Source organism: Elephas maximus, chromosome 26, assembly GCF_024166365.1.
Source record: "Elephas maximus indicus isolate mEleMax1 chromosome 26, mEleMax1 primary haplotype, whole genome shotgun sequence".
In the NCBI taxonomy this organism is placed as follows: Eukaryota; Metazoa; Chordata; class Mammalia; order Proboscidea; family Elephantidae; genus Elephas; species Elephas maximus.
The window spans coordinates 44,110,726-44,125,863 of NC_064844.1; the positions used below are offsets into that span (position 1 = coordinate 44,110,726).

At 44.3% G+C, this 15,138-nt stretch overlaps 1 protein-coding gene across 1 annotated transcript in view; it reads right to left on the bottom strand.

The window, feature by feature from the left end:
- EPHB1 (EPH receptor B1) overlaps positions 1–15,138 on the bottom strand; it is a 644,782-nt gene that overhangs the window by 84,358 nt on the left and 545,286 nt on the right. Inside the window, exons 11-12 of the mRNA XM_049870453.1 lie at positions 11,038–11,285; positions 1,368–1,583 (exon numbers count right to left, since the gene is read on the bottom strand). Coding sequence (XP_049726410.1) covers positions 1,368–1,583; positions 11,038–11,285 — 464 coding nt within the window. The remainder of the gene's footprint in view (positions 1–1,367; positions 1,584–11,037; positions 11,286–15,138) is intronic.

Genomic DNA, 15,138 nt, shown 5'->3' on the forward strand with positions numbered 1-15,138 from the left:
AAACATAATGAAGTATCATTTTTAATCCTCAGCTTGGCAAACGTTTAAGAGTCAATTACACCCAGTGCTGGTGAGTACGCTGAAAAACAAGCAGGCATCCATGCGTTCCTAGTGGAATGGGACCGTTTACAAACTTTCAGAAAAGCCATCTGGCAACAAGGACATCTAAGACACATAAAATATCCAGAATAATGGGCACAGTATGAACCCATATACACAAAATGAAAATTTTAAGAATAGTCTTTACCTTTTTAAATGGTTCTATAAGTATCTACATAATATCCTTGATTTTTGCCTCTTGGCCAGCAAGTGCTAAAATATTTACTATCTGGCCCTTTAAGAAAAAGTTTGCCATCTTCTGCCTTAGGGGAACGGCGACTTATTATTTCCTCTTTTTCTTTTACTTCCCTGTATTCTTTTGATTTTAATAATAATCATGTACTACTTTTGCACCTAACAACAACACTTTGGCAGGTTTAAAGAAGGTAGGTAGGTAGATCGATCACTCTGGATGGTGGTGGGAATGGAAGTAAAAAGACAAGAAGAAACCAGGGAGACCAGTTAGGAAGCTCCTGCAAATGTCCAGGCGAGAGATGATGGTGCTTTGAAATCAAGTGGTGGCAGTAGAGATGGCAACAAAGCAATAGATTTTGTAGGAGGTAGAATCTATGAGGACTGAACATGGATGGTGATGCACAGAGAGACATCAAGATGATTCCTTGGTTTCAGTCATTAGTTGAGTAGTGCCAACTACTGAAATGGAGAGACCAGGGAGGGAATATTGGAGAGTAAATCAAGAGCTCTATTTGGACCTCCTAAGCTTGAGGAGCTGGTGAAAGAACTAAGTAGAATTGTGTGAACAAGGCAGTGGACATAGACAATTAGAGCATCTTGGGGTAGTGAGGGAAGGCTGAGCAGAAAATATAAATTGAAGTGTAATCATCAAGTAAATGACACTTAAAACAAGCTAGAAGCAACGTAGAAGGTGAAGAGGAGGACTTCTAGGAGTCTTCCTGGCAGCACAGCGCCCAAACTAACTGGGGACCGAAAGCGTGAAGCATGCCTACAGCCTACTCCCTAAGGACAGGTGTCTCTGCTGCCACTGTCCAACTCTGGGTTCCCCAAAATCATCTTTTCCAAGATTTCCTCTTCCCACTGCCCAGAAAACACCAGGGCTTCTCGGTAGAAACTGACCCCTCCTCCAAGCCCAGCTGCTTGCCTAGACAACCAGCTTCTATTGTTTCTCTCAGCATCTGGTTCCCCCAGCGGAGATATGAGTCCAGGCCCTGTCTGCCCTGCCACAAGCTATGCGCAGCCACCTTTTACTCATGTCACGTTTTTACCTGAGAATACCAAGAAGGACTCACCAAGGAGCTGGTGTAGGTAGGGTCTGAGGTGTCATCCTGGAGGTAGCGGGAAAGTCCGAAATCAGACACCTTGCACACCAGGTTACTGTTGACCAGAATGTTTCTAGCAGCCAGGTCTCGGTGCACATAGTTCATCTCAGCCAGGTACTTCATGCCAGCGGCGATGCCCCTGAGCATACCCACCAGCTGGATCACCGTGAACTGCCCGTCATTTTGCTGTGATGAGACACAAAAGGCATCAGGATCAAGATGGGCTTCAATGGTTAAGCAGAAGCGAAGGTACTATGGCCCTGCTGCTTGTCAGCCTCTGTAAGAGTCAGGTCAAGCTGCTTGCTGCTCCTGTCCTCCCTCTCTGACTCCCATCACCATTCCTTTCCTTGAATGCTCTGCTCTCTTCTCTTTGCCAAGCCCTGTCAATTTCATCTCCAAATTACGTCTCAAACTCATCCACTCCTCTCCATCTTCACTGCCACTATTCTAACCAAGTCACTATCATCAATCACCTGTAACAGCCTCCCTGCACTTGACCCCTACAATCCATTCTCTACACGACAGCCAGCGCGATCTTTTTAAGACATAAATCAGATCATGTCACTCCCTGGCTAAAAACTCTTTAATAGCCTCCCACTGCATTAAGGAAAATCTTCAGGCTCCTTAGCATGGCCCACGAGAGCCCCATGCAATCAAGAACTGCCTCACCTTATGACATCGTACTCCTCACTCCTAGGCTAAAGCCACTGATGATCTCTCAATTTTTTCCCAAGCTAAGGTCTTCCTGCCTCAGTGTCCTTATACATGCTATTCCTTCTGCCTGGAATGTTTTTTTCCTCATGATCAACACCTATCACCCTTCAGGTCTCAGCTTAAATGATGCTTACTCAGAAAGGCCTTCTCTATAACTACACCCTTCCTCAAATATAACCGTTGTTGTTGTTTTGTTACCTGTTGTTGAGTCGGCCCCTAACTCGTGGTGACCCCACGCACACGGGGATCGACCTGTTGTGATCCACAGGGTTTTTGTTCAATGATTTTTTGGGAAGTAGATCATTAGGTCTTTCTTCCTTAGTCCATCTGGGTTTGGAAGCTCTAATGAAACCTGCTCAGCAACACAGAAACACCCAAGCCTCCACTGACAGATGGGTGCTGGCTGCGGTTGAGGTGCACCGGCCAGGAATGAGCCTGGGTCTCCTGCATGGAAAGCAAGAATTCTACCACTGAACCACCCTGTCCCGCCCAAGTAAAACTAGCACCTTCTTACTACTAGATTTCCGCTCATGCTCTTATGCTTCTTTTTAACACATAAGTTTTAATTGTGTGTGTGTCTTTCTGTCTGTCTGCCTCTCCTACTTGACTCTAAGCACTTTGAGGACAAGACCTTCATCTCTTGTGGTCACCACAGTATTCTCAGTGCTGAGGACTGTAATTTAGATAGCAAAAACTCAATAAAGTTATGTTGAATGAATGGCTGGTACATCTCTTCCTGTTTCCCAAATTAAATGTAGAGTATTTTCCTTGGATGATACTAGTACTGTCAGCCTTTACATAGGGATGCCAAATGATATCTACCTCCTAAGGTCGTTAGGATTAAGGGTGCAAGAGAAGCCCATGGCACAGCATGTGCTACGCAGACCCTCCCAGTGAATACAGCCATTGCTGCTCCTCCTCGTGCTGCCTTCTCCCCAATCATCAGTGGGCTCACATTTTCTCCGGTGTATGCCCCTCCCCTGGGTAGGTGACAGATTCTTCAGCAAATGAGTCCACACTTTCCTCCTTCTTGCCCAAAGTTCTTGGGGCCTAGGCCAAGCCTGCCAAGAACAGATTTCCTCACCCAGTCCAGCCCCAGCTGCTCCCCAAAGGGCTATGAGTACTGCTCTGTAGAGATTATGCTCTGATAGGAGGAGAGGTGGGAGGCTGCACAACATCAGGGTCTAATCAAGTTTCTGCTGAATGCAGGCACTGGGCAAGCTGGCCATGCCCTCTTCTACACGGTCCCCATGTGAAATGCAGAAATTATAAACAGTGTGAGGAACTGTTATTTATTGAGCACCTACTATATGCCAGGGTGTTACACAAGGTATTCCATACAGTCTCACATTTAAATATGTACAAAACATATAATTTATGCTTTTGTTAAGGAAAATCTTCAAACTCCTTAGCATGGCCCATGAGATCCCCATGGGATCGGGGACTGCTTCACCTTATGTCACCATACCCCTCACTTCTAGACTAAAGCCAAATATGACCTTTCAAATGCAAAAGTGCAAAGGCATTTCCTACATAAATATAAGTAAGGAAAAATAAAACACCTGACATAAAATATCCTGTTTATTAGAGAAAACCTGATATTCAAAAAGTCCAATAATGATAACAAACTGTCAAACTGCAAGCCTGGGCCTGTGTTCTGGGGGTTCTGCTCCCTGCTCAGTTGAAGGAGGGAGCAAACTGACACAGAGACCCTTGACAGAGGGAGGGTCCCCAAACACCCAGGGTCTGAGACACCCCAAGTTCCGGGCTGTTTCTAAGCCAAATTTTAACTGCCCTCCAATTTCCCCAGAAGGCTTAATCTGCAACACTCTTTTTTCCTAACCAACTCCAAAAGAAAACATAGACCTGCTTTCTGGAAACTCTCCCTGGTTCTCAGCACATGTTGCCCATCTTTGAGAGCTGGATGTGCAGTGAGTGACAAAAATTCTTCTCACTAATGAATTTCAACCAACACCTTCTCAAGAAGTTAGCCACGCTTTGCTAGCACCTTTAATTTTCTCCAAGTACTTCTCTGGGAATTCACTTCCCAGAAAGTTGTCATGCAACTTTTATATTGTAAAAATGTATCTCAGCCTCAAGTCACACCAGTTGTATTTTTTCAATTCAGTCTGTTACTTGCTTTCTGTGAGTTTAGACAACAATGTGGTTAAAAATAAAAGTGTTCCTAAAGAAGCAGACTTGTAAATACATTTTGGGGAGGGCACTGGTAGTGGCTCCAAGCAACTTCGAGAAGGAACGATACTGAAAGCCTATGCAGCAACATGTCTGTGCTTCTGCTTTAAGTCATCTAAGTCTTCTTAACCAAACCAGTTGTCATCTAGTCGATTCCGAGTCATGGCAACTCCACGTGTGCTCCATAGTTTTCCAATGGCTGATTTGTCAGAAGCAGATTACCAGGCCTTTCTTTCGAGACATCTCTGGACTTGAACCTCCAACCTTTCGGTTAGCACCCAAGAACGTTAACCGTTTGTACCACCCAGGGACTCCTAAATCTTCATTAAAAAAAAAAAAAAATCTTCATAGAGCTGCTTTATTATCTGAGTTATTTTAAAATTTTTATCAGTCATACTTATAATTTCTGGGGTTAACAAAGGTGAAGAAGTGGTTAAAAGTCCAGACTCTGGAGCCCGGCAGACCTGGGTTGGATTCAGACTCTGCCGCGTGACTGTGGGTAAGTTATTTAACCTCCAGAGGAGTGATTTCCACATCAGTAAAATAAGAACATAGTGTCCATTTATCATAGGGTTTCGGTGGGGTATAGATGAGATAATACATGTGAAAGGGATTAGCTCAATGTCCCAGGTATACTAGGCCAGCAGCAATGATCACTGTATTGTCAGTAGGGCCACTTTGCCCCACAGATAAGCTCTCACACACATCCTTGATGCACAGTGAGAGAGACTGGGAAAGAACACCTGGGGTCGGCACTGCAGGCTTCTCATGCCCTCCTGGGGATCATTGCATTTGGAGACCCCAGTTCACGATGTCTTCCAAGCTCAACAATTCATCATCTATACCAGTCCCCTGAGCTGTGGTAGTGGAAGATTGGGCTTAATGATGCAGGCCTAAAGTTTGGATCAATTAATCAACAAACATTGGTTTCTTCCATTACTCGACTTTTGAATGGCAAGTTATACTTCACAGAACATGTTTTGATCCTGAAAAACAGTTCTGACAGTAGGCAAGGCAGGCAATAGTGTATCCTGTTCATAGATAAGAGGGAGGAGGTCCAGAAAGTTTAAGTGATAAACCTTAAATCACTCTATGTGGTTTTGAATTATAACAAGAATCTAAGACTGGAACAGCAAATTGCTTCTCTGCTGACATTCCATCTGTGATCAATTGATGATAGCTGCCTCAAATGCTGTGGAGAGAAGAAAGCTGCGTACGAGCTTTGCCGGGAGAAGAGCTGTGATTGATTAGTAATGTCTGCTATGACCAAAACAATAGAAAGTAGAGGCATGTGTACCACAGATACGATCCTCTTATCTGGGTCTTTTAACTCCTCTCCAGTGGCCTTCTCATTGGAATATGATAACCCTGAAATGGGTGACACATTTTCCTGAGAACCTGCAGGGGGGATACATACCATGGTAACACAGGGTTCATAATCTTGGTGAAACTTAAGGATATAAACATACTAAGATTTTCTGATACATTCAACTTTTTTTTAAGTCAATTTTGTAAAGATTATCATCTTTTTTAATTTTAGTAGAGGTATGCACAGCAAATATACATCATGTCAACAATTTTTACATGTACAATTCAGTGACATTGGTTACATTCTTCAAGTTGTGCTACCATTTTTGCTATCCTTTTCCACATTATTCTACCACAATTACCTGTACAACTATTAGAACTTCCAGAAATAGGAACATGAACATACAAAGACAAACAAGGCAGAAGAAACCCCAAATTTCTTGATGACTTTGGGGCCTCTCCTGAGCCTGTGGTAAAAACACTGCTTCAGAAGAAAATACAGGCCTGGGTGAAGTTAAGCAATTTAAACTTTCTTCCCTTCATGAAGTGCTTTCTGCTGAAATTGCTTTTCTGCAAACGCATTGGAGCCACTTGCTGGCCCTTACATTAGACAGAAAGGATTTAGGTATTTCAGCTTTCACTGACAAATCCACTTGAGGAAATGAAATCCTTATTTGATTTGTTTGAAGAGAACAAATCACAGATTTTTTTTTTTTTTTTTTTTTTTAACTATAAGAGCCTTTTCAAGATCATCCAGCTCAATGCCTGTAGTTTATAGACTGGGAAATTGAGTTAACAGATTCGCTCAAGGCTGCTGGGTGACTCAGAGCAGAGCCCAAAGTGGAATCTTGGTTTTAGGGCTTCCAATCTGGTACTTTCTTTCTGACATCTGGGTTGCTGTCCTCCAGCTTCAGCCCGTGAATGAGCTTCCCTGTTGGACATTAGGGGATGAGACAGATCCCCATTTGTCATTACTCATTGACTTTCAAGAGTCTTCCAGTTATGACCATGTGCAAAGGGACCATCAGTTGACCCCAAAGCCAAACTTCAGGCAAGGAAGTCTTACGGAGCATGCTGACTTTCTCAGCTAAGCCATAGGACATTGACCAGGGCTTTGATGTTCACTCAGGAATTATTCCTAAGATTATGGAAGAGTGACCATATTGAATCCTTTGGATTTGAATGCCAAGAAGTAAATGTTTAATTATGGATTTGTATGTAGTCCATGGCTTAGCCAAAAAGAAAAAAAAAAAAAGATAATAATAAACCTACTGAATGTATGGTTAAAGAATAATGGTGCTTCTAATCTCTCTAGATCTGAGATCTGAAATGGAAGAGAAACAGTGAGTGGACTGTGAGAAGCCATGTCCAATGTGCTGACTAGTTTCCTGATGCCCGCAGCCTCTTGGATGCTGACCCACAGCTGGATCTTTCACCACTCTCCAAAGATGCTACATCCAGCATAAAGGAATTGAGGGGAGGAACAGTCGCACAAATTGAGGACTAACGCTTTGTATTTCTTCTCTCAATGGCGATCCTAAAATTATCCTTCTTCCCAAAAGATGGACCCTGCAGAACTGAACTGATGACCTACTTTTCAATTTTATCTAGCAGCAGATACATCAATTAATGTGCTATGCTCCAGGGTTTGGTAATAAGGCTAAAATTAGATTTATAGATTACCTGCCTCCATGCTGTGCAAGGAGTCAGAAATGCTTCATTTCTCCTTTCTCCTCTTGGCTCTGCCTGCTCTTGCCACTCCTTTCTTGCCATCTCTTCTCCTCATCCCTTTACCTATGCTTCAGTCTTGGAAAGCTGGGCCTCATCATCACGAAAAACACCGGTGTCCAAAATGTCTCCAGGTCCTGGGCCCCACATGAAAAGAGTTCCTGTGAGGAGCAATGGTGTGGGGCTTTGATTTTCTGTAGGCTCCTAAGAATGAATCACTTTGTCTCCTGCACATTCCAGGGAGGGAGTCTAATCACAGTCCCCAAATCATGTTGTGGCTTTCTGTGAAGTACAGTCAGGTGACTTGTAGGAAATAAATGACTCCTGAAAGAATCTTGAGGCTAGTTCTAAAAAAATGATTGTTCTTCTAGCATTGCCTTCTATTCATTCTTATTTGACTGTCTTCCTGAGATCTCTGATCAGGAATGAATGCCCCCAGCAAAGCATGGTCCATACCTTGCATATTACAGGTGTGGCTCCAAGGACACTGAGCAAGAGATCATGTGCACACACGATAACTAGATCTCTCCTGCCATTCCCTAATACTACTGTTTCAGAAATAGTTGTTCATGTTCAATCAGCATTTGCCAGGGGCTCTCTTTGCTAAGTTATAATCAACAGGGTTTTTCATATTTGGTAAAGTAGAGGGCCCATGAAAACAAGGGAAACCCTCCATGAGATGGATTGATATAATAGCTGTAGAAATGTACTCCAACATACCAATGACCATGAAGATGGTGTAATAATTCCTTCACTTATACATAAGGTCCTTGTGAATCAGAGTTGACTCAATGATTACTACCAACAACAACCCTGTGCTAGGTACAGGGGTTTCAAAAAACAATAAGAAAACTCATACGCTCACGGAGCCTGTTCAGGCTTAGTTCCAGGCTTCAGGGCCCCATAATCTACATCAGTTATGCTTCTCCCCCCAAAACCACGACTGCCTAATTACATGTATGAAACAAAAGGTGTGTGTTTGCCCTGCAAACTTCAGTATTGTGCAAATGCAGCTTCTAGACACATTGCTGAGTTTCCCTTCCACACTGCACCCACTAAAGCTCTGCGTCTGAGCTCAGGAGCCACCATGAAGCTGCCGAGCAAATCTAAAAGATCTTTGTACATGCTGTTCCCTCAGTCTACCTGCCTGGGCCTGCACCTGATTGGCAAATTCCTCATTATCCAATATCATATGACCTGCTCCCTCCTCTTTGAAGCCTTTCCTGACTCCCCCAGGAAGATTTAAGTTCTCCTCTACTTATTTATGATACCTCTGTCCTCCACTCATGACAACAAAAAAGTATTATATAGTCAGATGATTGCTAGAGTCTTTCTGCACCAGGGTCCTCAGGCACAAGGATTAGGCCTGTGGAAAACTGAATTCTCCAAGAGGCCTGTAACAAGATCTTCCATTCCATATGAGTAAGAAGACACTGGGTTGCTGTCCTCCCATCAGAACATGGGGCCTGTTTCCTCTCCTTGAATCTGGGTGATCCTGTGACTATGATGGAAGTACACTGTGTGACTTCCAAGGCTAGGTCACAAATGGCGGTGCAGCTTCGGCTTCGGCCTCTTGGGATGCTTGTTCTTGGAACTCAGCTTTCTCTGATGAAGCCCAAGCAGGCCACATGGGGGGGTTCCAGCTGACAATGAACATCAACTGCCAGACACATGAGTGAGTGAGCCTTCAGGTGACTCTAACCCACAGCCTTTGAGCTACCCCAACTGATGACTCATTGGAAAGTGCGCCCTGTCCAAGTCGCAGATCCGTGAGCAAAATAAATGACTGTTGCTGTGTGAAGCCATCCCTAAATTTTGGGATGACTTGTTATATAGCATTAGAGCAATGGTTCTTTCATCTCTATAGGCCCAGCAGCCAGCACAGGGCCTGGCCAGAGCAGTCACCCCATGAATATCTGAATGACTGATTGTATGAATGGTCCTTTGATATGCAGCCACACGTGGTATTTGGTAGCTTTGGCTACGTGCATAGCCTGCTATTGGTATCGCCCTAAAGTTCTTACTCAGGAGGTTCCACCCCAGTCCTTGATGCTGTTCACTGGACCTTCTTCTCTGAGCCTCCACTCTCTGGACAGCACCATCTTAGCCATTCTCAACCACCTCTTCACTAAGTGCTTTGCGATACTCTATAGGAATAGATGAGGCTCTGTAAAAAGAATGGCACCAACTGTAAAAACAGTGTGGTGGTAGTGATGTCTGACCTCCTCTAATTTCACAAGGGGCAAGGAGAATCAAGACTAACAGTCCAAGACTGATTCTTAATGAGGTGGAGCTCAGACATATCTCCACCCTCCAACCTTTTTACCAATTCTGACATCATCTGGCCCTCCCACGGCACTCTCTAATTCTCTGCTGTGTTCGATAATTTTATTGCAATGGCTATACAGAACTCACAGATCATACTCACAGTTGTGAGACCACACTCACGGCCTCATGTCCAGAGGCCGTCAGCTCTCTCAGTCTGTGAGTCGGCACACCCACTGTAACCATCTTGCTCCACAGGCCAGGAAGCCCACCTCACCACTTTCCGCTGGTCTCCTGGTTCTGCTACTGCCATGTCTGTGCCACTGCTTCTCACCATCTTGTGCCATCTCAAGTGTTATAGCTTTCTCTGTCTCCTGGATCTAGGAGGTTCTCAGCACAGGGACCCCGAGTCCAAATGACATGCTCTGCTCCTGTCTCTTCTTAGTAGTAGTGAGGTCCCCCTTTCTACCTCTGGGATGGCTCATTTTAAGCCTATGGGATGGCAAAACTGACCAATCTCCTTGTTAAGGTTCCATATACCTTATTTTCATGTTCCCACCCCTACAAGCATGTCATATGCTTTATTTGCATTATTACCAAGCTGTCCAATCCCCTTGGTGGGCTACAGGTACCTTATTTTCTTAGTCCCATTCAAAAATTTGGTGGGAGTTATAAGACCATGGTGAGTAAGGCCATATAAAAGTGATCCGTCACACAGCAGGCTCCACTGAGGACTTGGCTCCATGTGGCGCATGTTCTGACTGGGCTCTCTTAAAGATCTCCCAGCCATATGCCTTCAGGTGCATCCCATCTCCACTGTGGGTTGGTTGGATGTCATAATTCTTCACCAACCCTGGGAAAGACCTGTGGATGCTTGTGACACAGTATTCCCTTCCCTGCCCGGAAATGCCTCCTCAGAGAACAGGTTTCCCAGGTGTCAGAAAAGGGCAAGCTAATGAAAACTTATGATCACAACAGAATATTGTCTGATATAATGCTGGAAGATGAGCCCCCTAGGTCGGAAGGCACTCAAAATACACAGTGACCACAGCAACGGACTTGAGCATACCTATGACCATGAAGATGCTGCAGTACCAGGCAACATTTTGTTCTGCTGTACATGGCATCACCGTGAGTTGCAGCTGACTTGACTGCAGCTAACAGCAACAACTATTCATTCGTGTTCATCCAACAGACATTTATCGAGGCCCTACTGTATGCCATCTTCCCGCAGGACAGTCCACATGCTTTGCTTTGTTCTCTCCTTTTAGCAACAAATCTTTGTTAATATTATTAACGCCTCCAATGCCCTGCTCACATGTCATCAAGTGATTCCTAAAGGGCTAGTTATCTACACAAGTATCCTTGTAAGAGTCATTGTTTACCAGTGTCCAACATGCTAACATCAGCAATACCCCTGAGGCACTCTTACCCTGAGGAAAGAATCCAAAGCACCATTCTCCATGAACTCTGTGATAATCATGACTGGCCGGCTCTTGGTGACCACTCCCTCCAGGCGGATGATGTTGGGATGGTCAAACTGGCCCATGATACTGGCCTCGCTCAGAAAGTCCCGACGCTGCTTTTCCGAGTAGCCGGCCTTCAGGGTCTTGATGGCCACGTAGATTTCCCTCTTTCCTGGTAGTTTCAAACGCCCCTTGTACACCTCTCCAAACTCTCCTGCAACAGCAAGAATGTAATTATTATTTTTTTTTTCCTTCTCAGTCTGTGGAATCACAAGGGGAGGCATCTCAGCAAGAAGAATAGTGGTCTAAGTGAAACTGTGATTAAAGTGGTAGAAATTGAAATAGTGTTCACTCATTGTAGCTATGATGTCTTGGCTCTAATCAGTTCATATCAAATACAAAAGGAATGCTAAAATAAGTTCCTCCTCTTAGTCCTTAGAAATAATTCAGGTAACTAGAGTGGAATTTCAGAATATGAGTTTGTTTTTCTCTGGGTTAGATTCCATTTGTGTCTCAGCTGAATAATTGAAATGAAACAGTCAGTTTCACTTTGGAAGGCTCCTAACTCATTTTCCGCGGAGACTGGTGCAAGCACACCCAGGGTGCAGGGGGTGTGCTCGAGCGTCTCAGTGCTCTCAGCGGAGACTGGTGCAAGCACACCCAGGGTGCAGAGGGTGTGCTCGAGCATCTCAGTGCTCTCGGCGGAGACTGGTGCAAGCACACCCAGGGTGCAGGGGTGTGCTCGAGTGTCTCAGCGCTCTAAATCAGGTGCGACCAACTAACCTATTGCGATTGGGCTGATTCCGACTCATGGCGACCCATGTGTGTCAGAGCACAACTGTGCCCCCCAGGTTTTTCAGTGGCTATGACCTCTCAGAAGCCAGGCCTTTCTTCTGAAGCACCTCTGGGTAGGTTCAAACAGGGGGAGATTATCCAACAAGCAAAGTAAGCATGGGCTTACTTGTGCTTACTTACTAATTTGTAGTGAACAAATTCACATGAGTTTCACCGTAACATATCAAAATGAAACCCATGTGAAATTGTTCAGTACAGATTAGTAAGTAAGCACAAGTAAGCCCGTGCTTACCGTGCTTACTGGGTCACCTGCCCCCGTCTAGGGAGCACTGGTGGCACAGTGGTTAAGAGCTCAGGCTGCTAACCAAAAGGTCAGCAGTTTGAATCCACCAGCTGCTCTGCAGGAGAAAAATGTGGCAGTCTGCGTCCATAAAGACTACAGTCTTGGAAACCCTATGGGGCAGTTCCACTCTTTCCTATAAGGCCGCTATGTCCCATAAGTCAGAACTGACTCAATGGCAACAGGTTTTTTTGTTGTTGTTGTTTTGTTTTGCCCCTGTCTGGGGTTGTAAATTTGAAAAGAGGCTTTGACTCTGTAGGAACATCCTGTGGGGTTTGGAGAGAGACAGATGGCTGCCATACCTAGAAGCAGAATCTTTGATATGGTTTAAAAAAATGTGAAATTGTTCACTACAGATTAGTAAGCAAGCACGAGTAAGGCTATGCTTAACTTGCTTATTGGATAATCCACCCCTGGATTCCAACCACCAACCTTTCAATTAATAGTTGAGTGTGGAACCCTTTGTACCACCCACAGACTCCAAATTAGATGTATTCCATTTGTATTCCTGCATTGTCTTGAAATCATTTGTGTCTAATGAGTCCTCCACAAAACAGACAATGAGAAGAAGTTAGGAAGTCAAAAGTTTACCTGTGAATAATAAAGAGGGGAGGATCAGGACTGGACAGGGAGCAAAACAAACTAAGTCGCAGATCTGACATTAAATAAAGAAAGGAGGATGCAGGATTGGTCAGAGAGAGCCCCCGACTGCAATACAGATTGACAACATCTTGGTCATCCCAGAGCTGCAGAGCAAAGATGGTCTGGTCTAGAATGGCCAGGCCCCAGCGTACTTTGCCACGCGAAGTCATTCATCAGCTGGGGCGCTGGGAAGAGCTGGGCTTTGTCGGAAAGCCGAAGGAAGCCCCTCCTGAAGGTGCTGCAGCTGGAGGCTGTCAGCTAACTGTGCTCCTTGCAGCTGAACAGCAAATTGTTTCTTAAGAGACAGCAAGCTGCACACTTCCATGTGTGCCACAGTGTTTAAACATTTTTGCAGTAAAATCACCAAGAGTAAAAAACAGTTCTGGTGATACTATTTCATAGCTACTTAAAAAAGAAAAAATCTGTTGAATTCTGTTTAATGTGCTCTCAAACATTATTTTATGACTAAACTTGGTTGTGTAACTTCCAGCTCTTTCCTGTGAAGCAGTTAAGTATCTAGTTCTAAGTGCAGCCCTGAAACATTGTGTCAAAGGACTGAGGGAGAAACATTGTTTTCTGCTGTGAAAACTTCTTTTCACTTTCAGCTTCTGAGAAGAAAAGGATGGAGCGAACAGTGAGTAATCAGAGAAATCAGTGGCCACTTTAGAAAGGCGAATTAACACTTCCAGTCTGATTTAGTTGAGAATGGTACCTTTTGTTTTCTGCTACAAATAAGGTGTGGAAGGAAGCTGCATGTAAAAGATTTTTATGCAACACTGCTCTAGCGTTAATAAGAACTTGATAGAACCTGGGGCTGGAGTAGGGCTTGGCACCTTCAGCAAGATTTCAACATGGACCTACAATACTAAGATAAATCATTTGTAATGTTGGCCTTGATGTTTAATCACGTGCTGCTTGGGTGAGCTGCTTGAGATCAGAGACCAAGTCTCCAGGTTCTTAGCTTGCTTTGTATACCCCACTGTGGTGCCTGGCTAATAAAAGTTGGTGTATCAAATTTATTATCATTTGTTTGGCTTTGCCAACTCTTTGGTTATAAACTGGGGGAGGCTTTATCCCACCTTTATCCAAAAGAAGTAGAAGGCAGTGCTAGCGGCCATTGAGGCAGCGCCCGAAGCATGGCGCTCTCATGCACAACGGAACAAAATGATTACCAGTGGGACTGTTGCGAGCCATATGGTTTTCATTGGCTGATTTTCAGAAGTAGATCACCAGGCCTTTCTTCCTAGTCTGTCTTAGTCTGGAAGATCTGGTGAAAACTGTTCAGCATCATAGCAACATGCGAGCCGTCACTGACACACAGGTATTCGCTGTGCATGGGTGTATCAGCCAGGGACTGAACCCAGAAGTAGAAATACCAGTATTTAAATTTGTCTGTAAAAGTATTTTTTGCAGCAGCATCTTCTATAGCCAAACTCTATGACCACAATGAGGAGAATGGGTGGAAACCAGCACTTCCATCCCGTGGAATGCCATGGAGCTACTGAAAACAAATAGATGAATAATAGATATCAACTTCAAAAGACGACTGCATTGTACTGCTAAGTGAGGAAGATAAGAGCAGGTTATAGAATATGACATGTAGTATGAGCTCATGAGGAGCCTTGGTGGCACAGTGGTTAAGGCTTGGCTGCCAACCAAAGGTTGGCAGTTCGAATTCAGCACCTGCTCCTTGGAAACCCTACGGGGCAGTTCTACTCTGTCCTATAGGGTCGTTACGCATTGGAATCAACTTGACGGCAACAGGTTTGTTGGGTTATGAACCCATACTGTGTATGTGTGTATGAAAAAATTCACATTAAATTATTTTTTAAAATGGTTACACTGAAAGCATGAGAATGGGAGAAGGGGAGACCAGTCAATTTAATTTAGTTAACTTTCGTGTTGTTTGATGTTTAAATTGTTACAAGAAGTAAATGTTACTTTTGCAGTGCATATAAGTAAAACTTAAAGAAAAGTACCAGACAACTGGGACCTGTCATAGATACATAGGAGTTCCTAGGTGGCTCCAATGGTCAAGTGCTCAACTATCAACCAAAAGGTTGGTGCCTATGAGGTGCCACTCACAGGCACCTTGGAAGAAAGGCCTGATGACCTGCTTCCAAAAGGTTAGAGCCTTGAAAACCCTGTGGGGCACAGTTCTACTCTGCACGTACGGGGTTGTCATGTGTTGGAATCAATTTGATGGCAACAGGTTTAGCTTTTTGGGGGGTAGGGGGTGGGGGGTGGGGTGGGGGGGTAATGGTACAAACGGTTAATGTGCTTGGCTGTT